The 15,006-nt window shown below is 34.5% G+C and overlaps 1 protein-coding gene across 4 annotated transcripts; it reads left to right on the plus strand.

The window, feature by feature from the left end:
• Positions 1-5,987: 5,987 nt before the first annotated feature.
• Positions 5,988-10,035, plus strand: LOC144554029 (protein JOKA2-like). 4 transcript variants are annotated; one of them, XM_078302253.1, is made up of 7 exons: positions 6,043-6,157; positions 6,285-6,339; positions 6,431-6,826; positions 7,104-7,340; positions 8,614-8,763; positions 9,259-9,549; positions 9,770-10,035. In XM_078302253.1, the coding sequence occupies exons 3-7, from the start codon at positions 6,497-6,499 to the stop codon at positions 9,869-9,871; spliced, it is 1,110 nt and encodes a 369-aa protein (XP_078158379.1). In that variant the 5' UTR covers positions 6,043-6,157; positions 6,285-6,339; positions 6,431-6,496; the 3' UTR covers positions 9,872-10,035. The 4 variants fall into 4 exon arrangements, 3 of the variants coding, with proteins under 3 accessions (XP_078158359.1, XP_078158379.1, XP_078158370.1); XR_013511521.1 differs by lacking the exon at positions 6,285-6,339 and having other exon boundaries at positions 5,988-6,157; positions 8,614-8,777; XM_078302233.1 differs by lacking the exon at positions 6,285-6,339 and having other exon boundaries at positions 5,988-6,157.
• The last annotated feature ends 4,971 nt before the right edge of the window (positions 10,036-15,006 follow it).

Below are 15,006 nucleotides of genomic sequence, written 5' to 3' on the forward strand. Positions count from 1 at the left end.
TTATTTTCTTCGCGTTGGGCCTGGGGCTGGATCGTGGATATTAATCAATAAACAACCCAGTTCGGTCGGTTGAGTCTAAACGGTTTTAAATGTTAATTACTAGAGGATTTGACCTTAAGTGGATATCTTGGATCCTACAATTGCTCTATAGTAGTAATACTTGTATTAATATTAATGGTAAATTGTCTTCTTATTTTTCATGTCAACGGGGGTCCGACAAGGTGACCCCCTTTCACCTTTTCTTTACTTGATGGTTGGTGATGTACTCTGTAAGTTGTTTAACAGAGGTAGAGACACTGGTCTTCTCCAGGGGCTTGGCCCCTGTTTAGCTAATGGGTATAGGGTTATTAACTGTCACTACGCCGACGACACAATCTTATTTTTTAAAGCTACGTCTACCAATATTGAAACAGCCCTTTGGACTATGTACTGTTTTGAAGCCATGTCAGGTATAAAAATTAACTTTCAAAAAACAGAATTAATTCCTCTTAACATTTCTCTTGCTAATGGGGCTATCCTTGCAGATATATTTGGCTGTAAAGTTTCTCACCTGCCACTAAAATATTTAGGGGTGCCTTTAAGTGATAAGACACTCTCTACTGCTGACTGGAGTTGCATTATTGATAAGGTCACCAAAAAATTACAAGGTTGGGTGGGGAACTTGCTTTCTATTGGGGGTCGACTCACATTGGTAAACTCTGTCTTAACAGCTATTCCTTTATATATGCTTTCTCTTTACAAAATGCCGGTCAAAGTTCGACAACAAATTGATCGTATTCGTCGCCGATTCTTATGGCAAGGTAATGCCGGCCCGCGTAGGAAATTTTCTTTGATTAATTGGGATTTAGTTTGCTATCCTAAAGAGTTTGGAGGTTTAGGTGTTAAAAATTTGCATCTCATGAATATAGCTTTACTTCTTAAATGGTGGTGGAAAATGATTCATCCCCACTATACTAGTTTATGGAAACAATTAATACAAGTTAAATATCATGTCTCTACCCCACTTGCAAAAATGTCACATTTTTGGAGAGAAGTTTGCAAATTACAGCATATTGGACAGCTGAGCTGTACTTTTCAGGTTGGAGATGGCCAAACAATTCGATTTTGGCTTGATACTTGGCACTCTGCATGTCCTTTAGCGATCACTTATCCTCACCTATTTGAACTTTGCTCTAACAAATCTATTACTGTTAATCATGCTCTTACTTCTCAAGGAACTCCTGTTACTTTTAAGAGGTCCTTACATGGCATCCTCCTTTTAGAATGGTTTGAATTAACTACTCTCATGTCCTCCTATTCGTTGAGTGACACAATTGATTGTCCTCAATGAAAATGGGATGCCAAACAACAATTTACCACTGCTTCTTTATATAACTTTCTTGCATTTCGAGGGGTAAATATTTCTTTTGCTAATATGTGGTGGTTGGTACCAATTTCCTTGAAAATACAAATTTTTATGTGGTTACTGTTTCAAAATAAAATTCTTACCAAAGAGGTCCTTACTAGAAGAAAATGGCAAGGCGATCCCACATGCCTCTTTTGTAACTGTGCAATAGAATCCACCTTGCACCTTTTTCTGAAATGTCCATATGTTGCACAAATTTGGTTCTGGATGGGCAAATTTCAAAACTTCTATGGGGATTGGACTTCTTTAGAACAAATCCTTCATTTAGCTCACACTCTAAACCCTAACCAAAAAGAAGCTATGTTGATGGTGCTTAGTGCCATATATTGGTGTGTTTGGCGAACACGAAATGCTATCTGTTTTGATAATACTCATGTACCTACAATTAGAAATATGTTTTTACTTATATGCTCTTTGCTGGATTATTGGACAGGATACAAAAAACGAACTATGAGGCCATTTACTGCTGAGTGGATGCCCGAAGACTTGGATATGGTGCCGCTACAATCCCTCTCCCCTGTGCTTGCTATTCTGCCACCTATGCCACATGTACCACTGGTACCCGTTCTGATGAATGCCTGACTCACTTGGCTGTTATGCATTTTCCCTTTGTTTTCTGAGCATGCACTATTCTATGTAATAAATGGGGTTTTCCTTATGTGAGTAACCCTCTGTTAATGTCTAAGGTTAGACACACTTAGTTCCTGAAGTTTGTTTGAGCTAGACTTTACTTTTTACTTGCAAATGGTTGTATGTTTTTGAATATTTGTATTTTGCATATTATTCTAATGGAAGGGCTTATGCCTATTTTTCCAAAAAGTCTAAACGGTTTTGAATTTTTCATACCGAACCGAACTAATGTATTAAATATGTTCTAGAAATTAAACCAAACCAATCCATTAAATCGAAAAAACCGAACCGTTTAGTCCAATCTAATTCGATTCAGTTTAAAATCGATTAAACCGGACCCAATGAAAACCTGTCTTACATATACCAAGAAAACTATTCCACCATATTACAGAGACACCAATTCTGCTCAACACTCTCGAATAGTCAACTACATATATTCCTAAGAATAAACCTTAGTCCTTGTATCATAAGAGAGATCTATGAGCGCCAGTTTCTATTGATACCATAGACGAATTCATTTGGCGAAATTTAGAAGTCCAGAGTTGCCGGGTGGGGGTAGTACAACCGTATCTCAGAGGTGCTGCAGGAAGTCAGAAGAACGCTGAGAGACAAGGGTATTAGGATGGAAATAACTTTCTACAAATACGTTCCTCAAAGGGCACTGTTAATAAACCCAGACCTAACGGGCGGTCCGGAAATAAACCACACAGGACTGGTTTCCGATTTGGTTCGTTATCAAGAAAAAATAACCGTTTATTAATTTTTTATATTAACCGAGACGGTTTTATCATAGACCCACTTTTGTGTATGTATTAAATATGTCTATGATTTATTTTGGTTCTTTAAATTCTTCCATATTTAATATATATACATACATATTATTTATTCCTTGCCGATTTAACTATTAAAGTCGATTCAATTTAAATGATTATGAGTTACTAACTTGAAGACTGAAATCTGAAAATTACGGAGTTATCAACTTGAAAGCTGTTAGGGGGGTGCGGTCTGTGCGGAGAGGATGAGATGACTCTCGGAAGTAGTAGCAGGGCAGATCAGTGGCGGAGAACTAGTAGCGAGGCAGAACGGTGCCTCTCGGAAATAAATAAGAGGAGATCGGTGGTTTAGGGGAAAGAGTGGCTAGACCTAAGAGACGAAATGATCGGTGGTGGTCTGTGGCAGGGAAGATCAGTGGTGGTATGTAGAGGCGAAATTAGTGGTTTGCTAAACCCCTAACGGGTTCAACCCGTTTTGCCCGGCCCGTACCCGTTACCCGAGCTACCCGTACCCGTTGCCCGGGTACAAACGGGTAGACGGGTAATAAACGGACCAGACAACCTAATTTGAAAAAAAACCCGTTATACCCGTACCCGTCTACCCGCCTACCCGTACCCGCATATTCGTACCCGTACCCGTTACCCGTACCCAACCCGTTTCACTTCAAAAAAATTTGAATTTTTTGAAAAAAACAGAAAAAAAAGGGAAAAAACAGAAAGAAAAAAAAAAAAAAAAAAAAAAAACCGGGCGGACCGGATCCGTACCCGTCAACCCGCAACGGGTACGGGTAATAAACGGACCGGATAGAGGTTTTGAAAAAATTACCCGTCTACCCGTTACGGGTTTTACCCGTACCCAACTTACCCCTTTACCCGTCCTACCCGTTACCCCTAACGGGTAACCCGGAACGGGTCACGGGTAACCCGTTAGCAAACCACTAGGCGAAATGACAAGAGAGAGCGGGGCAGCTAAACATAATGTTAGTTTTTGATTTTCGGAAGTCACAAACTCAAAGACAAAGATCAAAATAAAACTTTTAATAACATATTTTTAGTAAGATAGGCCCATCAGACAGCCTTTGGACTTTGATAAAATTCCAAATCTGACTTGGTCTGTTTTTAAGCCCAACCTTATCTGACCCATCACAGCACCGGATCGATCAGGTGATGGATAGGCCAGATGGGTATAACCGGGCTGCCGGACTGAATGGATTTTTTTTGCCATCCCTAGTCAGGAGACTTGAGGAATGAGGATTCTATTCTTAAGCAAACCCCCAAATAATTTGAGATGCATTAGAGTGTGCAGATTAAATCTGTGTATTCTTTTTATTTATTTTGGTAAAATCTGTTTGAAAGACACGCATATCCACAGGTGCTTTGGGTATAGATAAAACATTCAAAGCCGAAGGTATGCATTTTCAAAGGCACACATATCGCAACAATTCAAAACAACAAATCTACATTTTATAATAATAAAGTATGCATTATGTAATGTCTAAATATATTTTATGTAATAATTAAGTGTGTATTTTAAGGATTCAAATCTACATTTTATAATAATAAAGTATGCATTATGTAATGTCTAAATATATTTTATGTAATAATTAAGTGTGTATTTTAAGGATTCAAATCTACATTTTATAATAATAAAGTATGCATTATGTAATGTCTAAATATATTTTATGTAATAATTAAGTGTGTATTTTAAGGATTCGGATGAGTCTGAAAGTTCAAAATAACAGTTGACATTTGTCCAAATAATTGTGTCTAAATTATAAACTATTGGTAAAAAAAATGCATTTTGAGATTCACGGAGAGTATTTAGGAATTTGAGTTCGGAAACTGATGATCTTGCCTGTTATTTCCCCTTTATCTATTTTTTTTTTCTGAAGATAATAATCGAATTATAGTTAAAGAGGAGGGTTCAAATGCACCCAAATTTTTGTGCATCCAAATGCACTCTAGCTTTCAAATTCTTTTTCTTTGTTTTCAAAGTCCGAATAGTCAATCCGAACCGTCAGATGCAATCTATATATTAAGATGTGCTTGGAGACCAAATTTTACATTTTTTGTAATTTTTTTACTATTTATTAAGCCACTTTGAAAATCGCTGATTTTACATTTTCTGGACCATTGGATCAGTGATTTTCAAAGTGGCTTAACAAATAGTAAAAAAATTCCAAAACATGTAAAATTTGGTCTCCATGCAAATCTTAATATATATATCGCATCTGACGGTTCGGATTGACTATTCGGACTTTAAAAACGGAGAAAAATGATAGGGTGCATTTGGGTGCATTTGAACCCTCCTTGTAGTTAAAAGGGTAAATTTTGTTGGAGGTCACTCAAGTTTGATTTGTCCCTCTATAGTCACCAAACTTTTAATTTGTCTCAATCAAATCACCTTATAACTTCTTTATCCAAAAAAAAGTAAAATATAACTTTTCCTGTTTTCCGTTAGTATTTTGGATGGAATGAACATATTTCATTAAAATTTTGGATAGAATAAGCATATTCATGTTATATTTTGGACGGAATGAGAATATTCAGTTAATATATTGAATCAAAAAGTTATAGGGTGACTTGATTGAGACAAATCAAAAATTCAGTATTTATAAAATGAAACAAATAAAATTTGAGTGATCAATTCGTGACAAAGAACAAAGTTTAGTGACCCACAACGAAATCGACCCTAATTAAAATATACTATACCTTTGCTATTGAAGCCCATTACAAAACTGCGGCTCATGGGCCTTGAATTATTGTGGGCTTTTGAATATTTTTTTAGCTACAATAATTTTTTCATTTATAATTAACCAATTAAAACCAGAGGTTAATACAATATAGAACTCATTAAAATCTTAAATTAATCCAAGCAAAATGTGAGCCCATATGGCCATACAATCTCAACAGAGGATCAAATTCCATCAGCAAAATGTATTGCAGGGATAGAATACTTCTGGCCTTCTAGGAGAGTCGAAATCAATTTGGAGCAATATAAGGGGTTCGTTTCAAGATGCGTTCTGGATTAAAACGGACGACTCAGACCTCATTCTACACGGTACCTGGCCAGCTATTGCACTGGATCTGAATTGAGCTCACTTATGGGCCAGATCCGAGGTCCTCATTTTAGATTATATGGGCCGAGTTATTAATTATAAGAGCATAAGAAATGCGACAACCTCGCGTTTAGTGTAAAATTGTAAACAAATCTTTTTTGCGAATTTCTTTTCTGACTGACCTTTTCCTCATCTTTCGTCTTGAAGAAACCATTGTATTCGACTAGGAGCAAATCAATCGCCTTTATCTGATGGAGCATCAATCCGGCAACTGGGATTTGGTTATCAAGGTCCGAGTTCTCTTACTTTGTTAATAGAAAATAGGATTTGACTGATTGTTGGATTGATTACGTTCTACTTGATTGTACTTTCGCATTCATTGTCAAAATGGATTGATTGGAGAACTTTTCATTATAGTTATTTGTTTATGGCATATCTGAAGCTCCCAAGTTGAAATCCCATCAAGTTTCTAGTATGGATTGTTTCGGTTTTAATTTGTAAAATTGAACTATTATGTTTCATTTTTACTTACATGATGTCAGTTATTTTATCATCTCTTTAAGGTGAAGTATGGAAATCATTTAAAACGCTTCAAGTCCTTTGTCAAACAAAGGAGATTGGAGTACAACATGACCACACTAAGATCAAAGATAAAGGATGCTTTCAATTTAGACCAAGATGCTGAGCTGGCACTTTCTTACGAAGATGATGATGGTGACACCATCACACTGGAGCAAGACGAAGATTTGATCGATGCAATCATAAATCAGCAGTTAAATCCTCTTCGCATAGAGATCCAGTTAAGAACTCCCAGTGCTGAGCTAGTGCAGCGTTTCAGAAGCATGTTAATGTCAAGCTATTCGACATCTGCTAATGGTCCAGTGATGCAAGAATTGGATTCTCAGAGGAGAATTAATTGGGGCAGAATTGGAGACATAAATCAAAGTTTTCACAGTGATGTAAGACTCTTCAAAATTATGAAGTAAATAACTGTATGCCTCAATGCTACAACAAATTAATTTATCAGATTTACTCTATACTTGTCTGGTGTTTGTGGTACATGTGCTGATCCGAGTGACCTCCATCCAGCCCCTTCCTTTTCTAGGAATTTTTCAAATTATTACACAGACATGGGTTTATGTCTGATTTTTTAAATTTAGTCATTTATCGAGATTTGGTGCATGATTGTGGATTAAATAATGGCTTAATTGTGATGATTAACCTTCTTGATTTTAGCATTGTGGATGTCACTCTTCACCACATGTTTGTGACTTAAGACCCAAAAGGTTGAAGCTTAAAAGCCGCTTCATACAAGATATAACCATACCAGATGGAACTAGGGTTACAACGTCTACTCTGTTTACTAAAATATGGCGCGTGTGTAACAATGGTAAAGATCCATGGCCGTATGGTACACAACTTGTTTGGATTGGAGGCGATCAAATTGGAATCTGTCATGCTGTTCAATTAATGGTATGAAAAATGGGACATACTTCTCCAAACTTTTAGTCATTTTCATATTATTTTCTGGTTCTAGATTAAAATGTGCATGATTTCATTGTAGTCTTTGAAGGAAACGCGTGTTCCAGTCATGGCTCATAACTTATACTGTGGTTTTTTGTGTTCATATGACAACTTTCAGTTGGATCTTTTGTAAGTTAGACTGATTATATTGTTAGGAAAATGATTTCGCTTGCCTAGAGCATTTTTTTCTCCTATACTTGCTGACCAATATCATCGCATCACATGTTAACCCTGTTCTGCCAACCACAAAATATTAACTGTGAATCCTCTAAGAAAATTCGAAAAATGTGAATCCTCTACAAAGAATTTTTTTACAAGATTTAGACTTATGAATGAAGATGGAGGGATAACACAGTGTGCGTAAAGTGGAGGCCGAGCCTGGGCAAAAATGCTGTATGCGATGATTAGCGTGCCTCTACTTATTATGTGCATTTGGATAACAGCCTAACAGTTTTCACAGTACCATTTGACATAAATTGTGATAGGAAATACTGGGAGAAGTTAAAATAAAACGAAGCTGGTAAAATTTGGTGGAACATGCATATTGACAAGGGGCAGAGGAGAGTGTGGCAAGGGGAGGCACTTACCTTTCTGACTCAAGAAAATTGCAAGAATATGTTTGCTTTCGCAATGGTTCTTTGAAAAGAAGTTTCTAAAAATATGTCAGTGAAAATAATTAAAATTATATCACCCTAAAATTTTGCCGTGCCCTAAAGTGTAAACCTGGCTCTGCCCCTGCATATTATTAAATGAAGAAAATAGTTGCTCTAACTGTACACAATTATTTCTTCCTAAGATGAAGTTAAATCGAGCACAGGATATTTTATGTTAAATGCAAAAGTTTAGGAAAGATGTATAGATTTTGCTGAGTTAATATTAAAAAACTAAAAACCAGGCTGATTTTTGCAGGACTTATAACATTTGACAGCTGGTTTTTAGCAAATTACCCAAAGTTTGTCAAGAATTATTTGCAAATACCGGAAATATCAAATATTATCTGCAAAATTTCCTCACAATGTCCGGTTTATTTTGAAAACAGGCTTTTTATTTAATCGAATTTCACCGGAGTTGTGTAAGTGTCACTAAAATGTGTATTACTTGCTTGATAACTATGATCCTATTTTCAGTACTGTTCCTAACATGGCTGGTAATCTCTCATGAGTGGCGTATTAGGCACATTGTAATTGTACTCAAAAGAGTTTATTCTATTGAAACTTTACAGATTCCTCCCTCCGGCTTTCCAGTTCAAGAGAATATTGATGTACAGGTTGATTTTATAGCTCCTTCAAAACCTGGCACGTACATTTCGATTTGGAGACTGTTATCACCTTCTGGGAAGAACTTTGGCCATTGCTTTTGGGTTCTAATCAAGGTGCTTATTCTCTGGCGTAGTATTAGCTCTTCACATACTTATTTGAAAATAAATGTAAAAATTCAGACAATGGGTCATTAAATCATCAAGCTGGTCGAAAGTAAGGTCTCATTCAGTTAAACAGATAGGACAGTATTGAAAGTCGGCTTTTGGATAATATTTGACTTTGCTTTTGTTGATGTATGTCTTGATGAAAAATTGGTCTAAGAGAGATTTTAGGCATCTCATGTTGATAAAAAAAAAAAAAAAAAACTAGGACTAAGAAACAAAAATCACTTTTGAACCCACTTTTAAGTGGGTTGCAAAATATGACCGATAAATAACTTGTCAAATCATGGATGGAGCAGTCCTTCCTTGACTAAGCAGTGTTCACAGACTTTGCGATCCTAATTATTTTGAATTTCATCCCTGGATTAAAGTGTGTCAGTAAATCAGTTTATGTTAAAGAAGATAGCCGTAATATTCATTTTCTTTGTGTCGCCTTTTGGATTTCAGGTGGAACTGCCCAGTGCTGCTTTCGGCACCACCAGTTCTTCACTTGATCTTAACCTGTCTCCAGAAAACAAATATGCTGGAGCAGAATTACTCGAACCCATTGCTCTGGCAGATCAACATATGTATTGTGTTGTTAAACAGCCTGATACGGTTGGCTCTTATCAGCAATCTAATAAACCTCTTATTGATCTTAATGAAGACGGTCCAAATGTCAATTCAACTGTTGATCTAGGAGACACTAAGGAGGCAGTTTCTGAATGGGGCCGACTTCTTTCTGAGCTTCGTGACATGGTTAGTTACCTCATTACTCTTGCGAGTATTGTACAAAATAATCATATTTTAGAAAGAAGCACTGTACCTGTTTAGTTTGAACAGTGCCAGTTTGATAAGATTCAGTGCAAAGGTATAGGGTATACCTGATGTTTGTTTGGGTTTTAAGCTATGTGTTCAAACACCATGAAACTGGCTGTCTGTTAACAGTTGATGCTAACATATAGAGGTTTCATTTCAGGGTTTCTGTGATGAAGAGCTGAACAGGAGGCTATTGGTAGAATATGATGGAAGCATCAAAAGGGTTGTTCTGGATTTAATAGCAAAAGAAAAGAAGGTTTAGTTAATAATACATCCTTATATGGCTCTAATTGTAAATATGTGCATAACGACTACGATGGATGAATATAAACATCGCTCTGTGTTGGTATTGGCATGTTGAAAAGGATAACTTGTTTTGCCAAATTGAAAGCATATCTTATGGATTCCATTACACATTGGTTGCAACTTTTATGACTTGTATGAAACAAAGGAAACCTAAATTCCAAATTAGCAGAGCATCTATTTGTTTGCATGACTTGGCAAGGGATCTTGTCAAATATTCGTGAACAATAATGCAAATCAAAAGAGAAAAATTCCTAGAGTCATACTTTGATATTCTCAGTATATATGCTTCTGGAAAAGCAAATAAAAGTAAAAGAGAATCAGAGAAGGAGAGGAGACAGTGTATGCCTTGTGGGTTATTTTGAGAACATGTGGTTTATACTTGGTATAATTCCATTCTAGACTGGTTCCAGTAATTGACCTGGTAAAGAGTCCAGTTGAGACCTGTTCAAACAGCCCAGCTGGTCAACTGCTCGGCCGTTTGGGGCACAAGAAAGAGACCTAGCACAAAATAAATTAAACAAATAATCTCTAAACAATTATTTTCTTTTAATTTAGGCCTTCAGTTTACATGGTCTCAAATGTTCCTCTAGATTTGCTGTTCATTCTAGTGACTGTGGAACTCTTCAATTTTTATATCTAAATTGATTAATTAATACAAACTATGGATCACCAGACATGTAATTAATTATTGAAAAACACTCACCCATAATCTGTGGAGTTATTTAGGGTCAATTTATGCTATTTGCTTAGCTGTTTAATTAAGAATTCGGGGTAAAGATATTAACAGCACTATTTTTGTTTCACGCAGCGCACAGTTATATTTTTTTTTTCATTTTGTCTCGTGCATTGCGCATTGAGTAAAGTCGAATTAGCTTCGTCAAATATCTTTACCCAGAATTGGTGAATTAGCCCGGGCGAAATTTGTCCACAATAGCAAAATCATTCCACTTTAATGTATTAATCAATCTTGACTTTTTAATTTGAAAGAACTCTGTTTAGTTAGTGCCCAGAATTAATCGATAAAGTAAAGTTCTTGGTTCCCTTGTCTTCTGGAAAAACACCGTAATTATGAATTTTGAAACATAAATTTGGTGCGAAGAGCAAAAACAATTTGCCAAATGGTCTAAATATGCTATCGTGTAACAATACAAATTAGTTATATGTATGTAACAACTACCGTACAAGGTGCACATTTGTTTTAATGAAAAAGTCTTTTTTGACGCATTGCCAACAAGGCAACAATAAATTATTAGTTCTCTATCGTGAAAATTGGATCTCTATAACCTAAACCACGCTGTCATAATCAATTTACTTTTCGGAATAATACGCTTCAAAAAAAAAAAAAATTGCCACCGAGAAAATAATTAAATGACGGTAATCGTTTCACTTGGAAGCTAATTGGCAGCATATTTCAAAGAAATGAACATTTTATAATAAATTTAGGAGCATGACAATGGTAATGTATATTACGGCTCAACCAGTGCTATGAATTTATTTTTCTATTTTCAAAGCTCAAATATTAAATCTGAACCTTTAAACATGATTTTCATATGAAAATATGCTTAAAAACCAAATTTTATTTTTTAAAAAAAGATTATATTTTTAAATGGAAAGAAAATCACTAATTCTTAATGGTCAAGACTTTTCAAATCAAGTAATTTTCTACTTATCTAAAAAATAATAAATTTAAAAAAAAATTAAGTATATTTTCATATAAAAATCATATTTAACCTTGTCAATCAAATATTTAAATTTTAAAAATATAAATATAAATTCATAACACAAGTAAATTCATAATATGCATATTAGCACAGCCTCATTCTAAATTTAGTCAATCGACAGCCACTTTTATAAGCTCCAACTTCCAAATGCAATACTTCTCAGAGAATTACGCGTTGGCATTACATCAATAGATAGCCACTTTTATAGAATTCTTCAAAGAAAAGGAGAAAAAAAATATATATATTTTTCCATGGCATGGGTCCCTTCCAAGCACTTGCCGACGTGGATGTGATGCATTTTGTTCCTATTCTTTTTTATTTTTCTCTTTCTAGGATTCAATGCATTTTTGGTGCCATAATCATGCCACCTATTATCTGCTAAGATGCCACTTGGATGGTGGGTTTAACTAACTAATGGTGCACGTATTGTGTTTGCATCGTTTTAGTGTCTTTATCTGTTTGGTGGTACAACCATCATATTTGATTGGGTTTCTATAATCGCCTAGCAAGAAGGCAACAATTGCCAACTTATCCAAAATTTCAGGCACTTGTCTTGTCGTTCCATATGACCATATCTTCCCAATTTAGATTTTCTGTGGACAGCTAATTGTTGTATACGGTGTGGCGTTTCACTGACATCCGGATGCCAAATAGATATTTTTGGTTTTTCCTAAGGTATGACTTTCGAGATATAAGAGCATCTGTATCAGTACTAAGTATAAATTAAGTTAATTTTAATTTTTAAACCTCAGTTCTTGTGTAATTAATTTTAATTGTTTTTAGCAGTCACGTTAATAATTATTACTAACGAAGGAGAGAGTGACCTAAACGAGAGTTAATAAAAAAATAGTTAGTGATTTCCTTAAGATAAAATATTTTTGAATTAAGTTACATATCAAAAAAAGTACAATAGAAAATACCAGTGTGTTTTTAGAAATAGCAAAAAGTAAACGCACGACAACATTCATCGCTGTCACAGAAAATCTAGATATTTTAAGGGAATCCATTTTTCTTAAGCAACTGATGTAATGTGAGATCAGTCGTCCAGAAACTGCAAACCATTTGGTTCCAAATTTTCTTACAGTTTGGTATGTCTTTTGCTGATTTGTAGATATATTGAACAATCTTCACTTTCATCCTGAGTTTTAATTAGAAATGGAGATTGCGCATGTCTTAGTATATAATTAGAGAACGGATTAGGTCTGATGGGTATGGGACTTTTATTTTGGATCCAAAGAGCTCTAGCACCGTCCGATTCTTATTAAGAGATGTGTGCATGAAAATTGAGGCATACATGCACGGATTTTAAAGCAGAGTGCACGAATTCCGATAAGTATCGGACGGTGAGTCCATCAAATTAAAGCAAGTCTGATGGGCATCTGACTTACTCTGAATTCATATAATTAAACAAGAAGAAGTGATAAAAAGCTAACTTTAAATCAAATTACTATTCAAAATGTTCTTATTATAATTTTCTTATTCATTTCTCTCATACAATAATATTAGAGATATATAAAAATAACGACAATTGATTCTTGCGGTGTCAGTATTAGGTTAAATATCTAAACCAGTGCCGAATTCCTTTATTTAATAATTATTTTTAGAAAAATGGCAAATATCTTTCGAGATTTGGAAATGCCGAATATGAATTCAGAATTTGTTTGAGCCGACTTTTTCCTAACACCAGCAATTAAATAAATGAATTTTCTCTTGGCTAAACAACACTATCCTGACCTTTTATATGGTCAGAACTTTAAATAAAAGCTGAAGTTTGAATCAAAAAATGATGTTTTGATCCTTTTTAAGATCGAATAAAATTTCCTTATTTCGACCTACATACTGTATGATTAAAATGTAAAATTAAACCCAAAGTTTTGATCGAAAAATGATAATCCGATCTTTTTCTAAATTGGATAGGACTTTCAATACAGAAAAATGATCGGAAATTTAAATAAAAGCTGAAGTCTGAATCAAAAAATCATATTCTGATATATTTCAAAGTTGGATATACTTTTCAAAATCCAAATCCATTGCAAAATCGAAACATTTATTAATATAATCACTTGTGAGTTGTGACAAAAGAAAGACAGTCGAGATCGTAATCTTTTATTCCTACCTTGTAAAATTTTGAATACATGTATCATTTTTGATAAATTTATATTTAAATTAATTACATTAATTATTGAAAAAAAAATCAGAAACCTGTGAGGTTCTGAAACTTTCAATATTTTTTCACATGGGAATTAAAACTCTGATGCAATATCAAATCTACAAAAATTCTAGGAAACAAATTGCAAATTGGCCATGAAGAGTTCAAGACAGGATAATTATTAGCAGCAGTCAGCACATGAGTTTGCTTCGAGAGATCATTTCAAATTTGAAAGTAAATAATTAATTAAAACTTGATTTAAAACGTTTTCTTTCCACTTGGAATTTGGCAACTTAACATGGTCACCACGCAGCTGAAAGTTGATTGTCGACATGGCTTGACTTGTGTGGTTTAATCTCAAACCAATATATACGTCATTGGATTCTTCAATTTGGATTAACTGTGACCGACACAAACACACAACCATGTCGCTGATTAATATATAATCGAGTGAGGCCACGGTAATATGCATATTACATAACTTTCAGCTCAATATAATTTACATATAAAAATGTACTTGCAGACCAAAATTTACATTTTTTAGTTTTTTGTATTATATTTTTAGATATGTCAATTAACTTTAAAAAAAATAACCATTCAAGAGTAATGATTTTCTATCTAACTAAAATACAGTAAAAGAATTATAAAATATAAAATTTAGTATGTAAGTACATTTTCATATAGAGTTCACGTTAAGTGGTTTAAATCGAATATTTGAACTTTTGAAATAGATATATAACTTCATAATATGAATCGATCTACATATTACAAAGTACCACAATCCCACTCCCAATATATAATTATGTTTGAATTTTAAACTCCTTATTAAATATTGCATTGGATTATTGGATATGATTTGTTTGATTGGAACTTGAATCAAATTTCCAAAACGTTCACTAAAAAAAAAATAGTTCTCATATTTACGATGATAGTATGTTCATATAAAATGTGGGACCCTGGTGTCAGTGATTTGCTTTGCTACGCAGGCCACAGAAGATCAGTACTTTCATCCGGGAATTGGTCCAAGTTTCTTGCTGAGTCACCTTGGCTACCACTGGCTAACCATACTGGAAGCATCCATTAAAGATGCTTTGTTTTTAGCCTAGTTCTCATATCTGTAGATCATTCCATGAAAGATCATGAATTAATTGCTAATTAATACTTTAATAGGTAAAAATTGATAAGATATTGTAGAGAAAGACAGCTGCCTAAAACAATTGT

The sequence above is a fragment of the Carex rostrata genome, chromosome 1 (assembly GCF_964058835.1).
Source record: "Carex rostrata chromosome 1, lpCarRost1.2, whole genome shotgun sequence".
In the NCBI taxonomy this organism is placed as follows: domain Eukaryota; kingdom Viridiplantae; phylum Streptophyta; class Magnoliopsida; order Poales; family Cyperaceae; genus Carex; species Carex rostrata.

What these genes read in the sequence shown, in the direction of transcription:
- LOC144554029 (XM_078302233.1), top strand. Translation starts at nt 6,119, where the DNA reads ATGGAGCATCAATCCGGCAACTGGGATTTGGTTATCAAG. An exon ending in ATCAAAGTTTTCACAGTGAT is followed by an intron (nt 6,827 to 7,103) that starts GTAAGACTCTTC and finishes TCTTGATTTTAG; the next exon opens with CATTGTGGATGTCACTCTTC. An exon ending in GTCATGCTGTTCAATTAATG is followed by an intron (nt 7,341 to 8,613) that starts GTATGAAAAATG and finishes GAAACTTTACAG; the next exon opens with ATTCCTCCCTCCGGCTTTCC.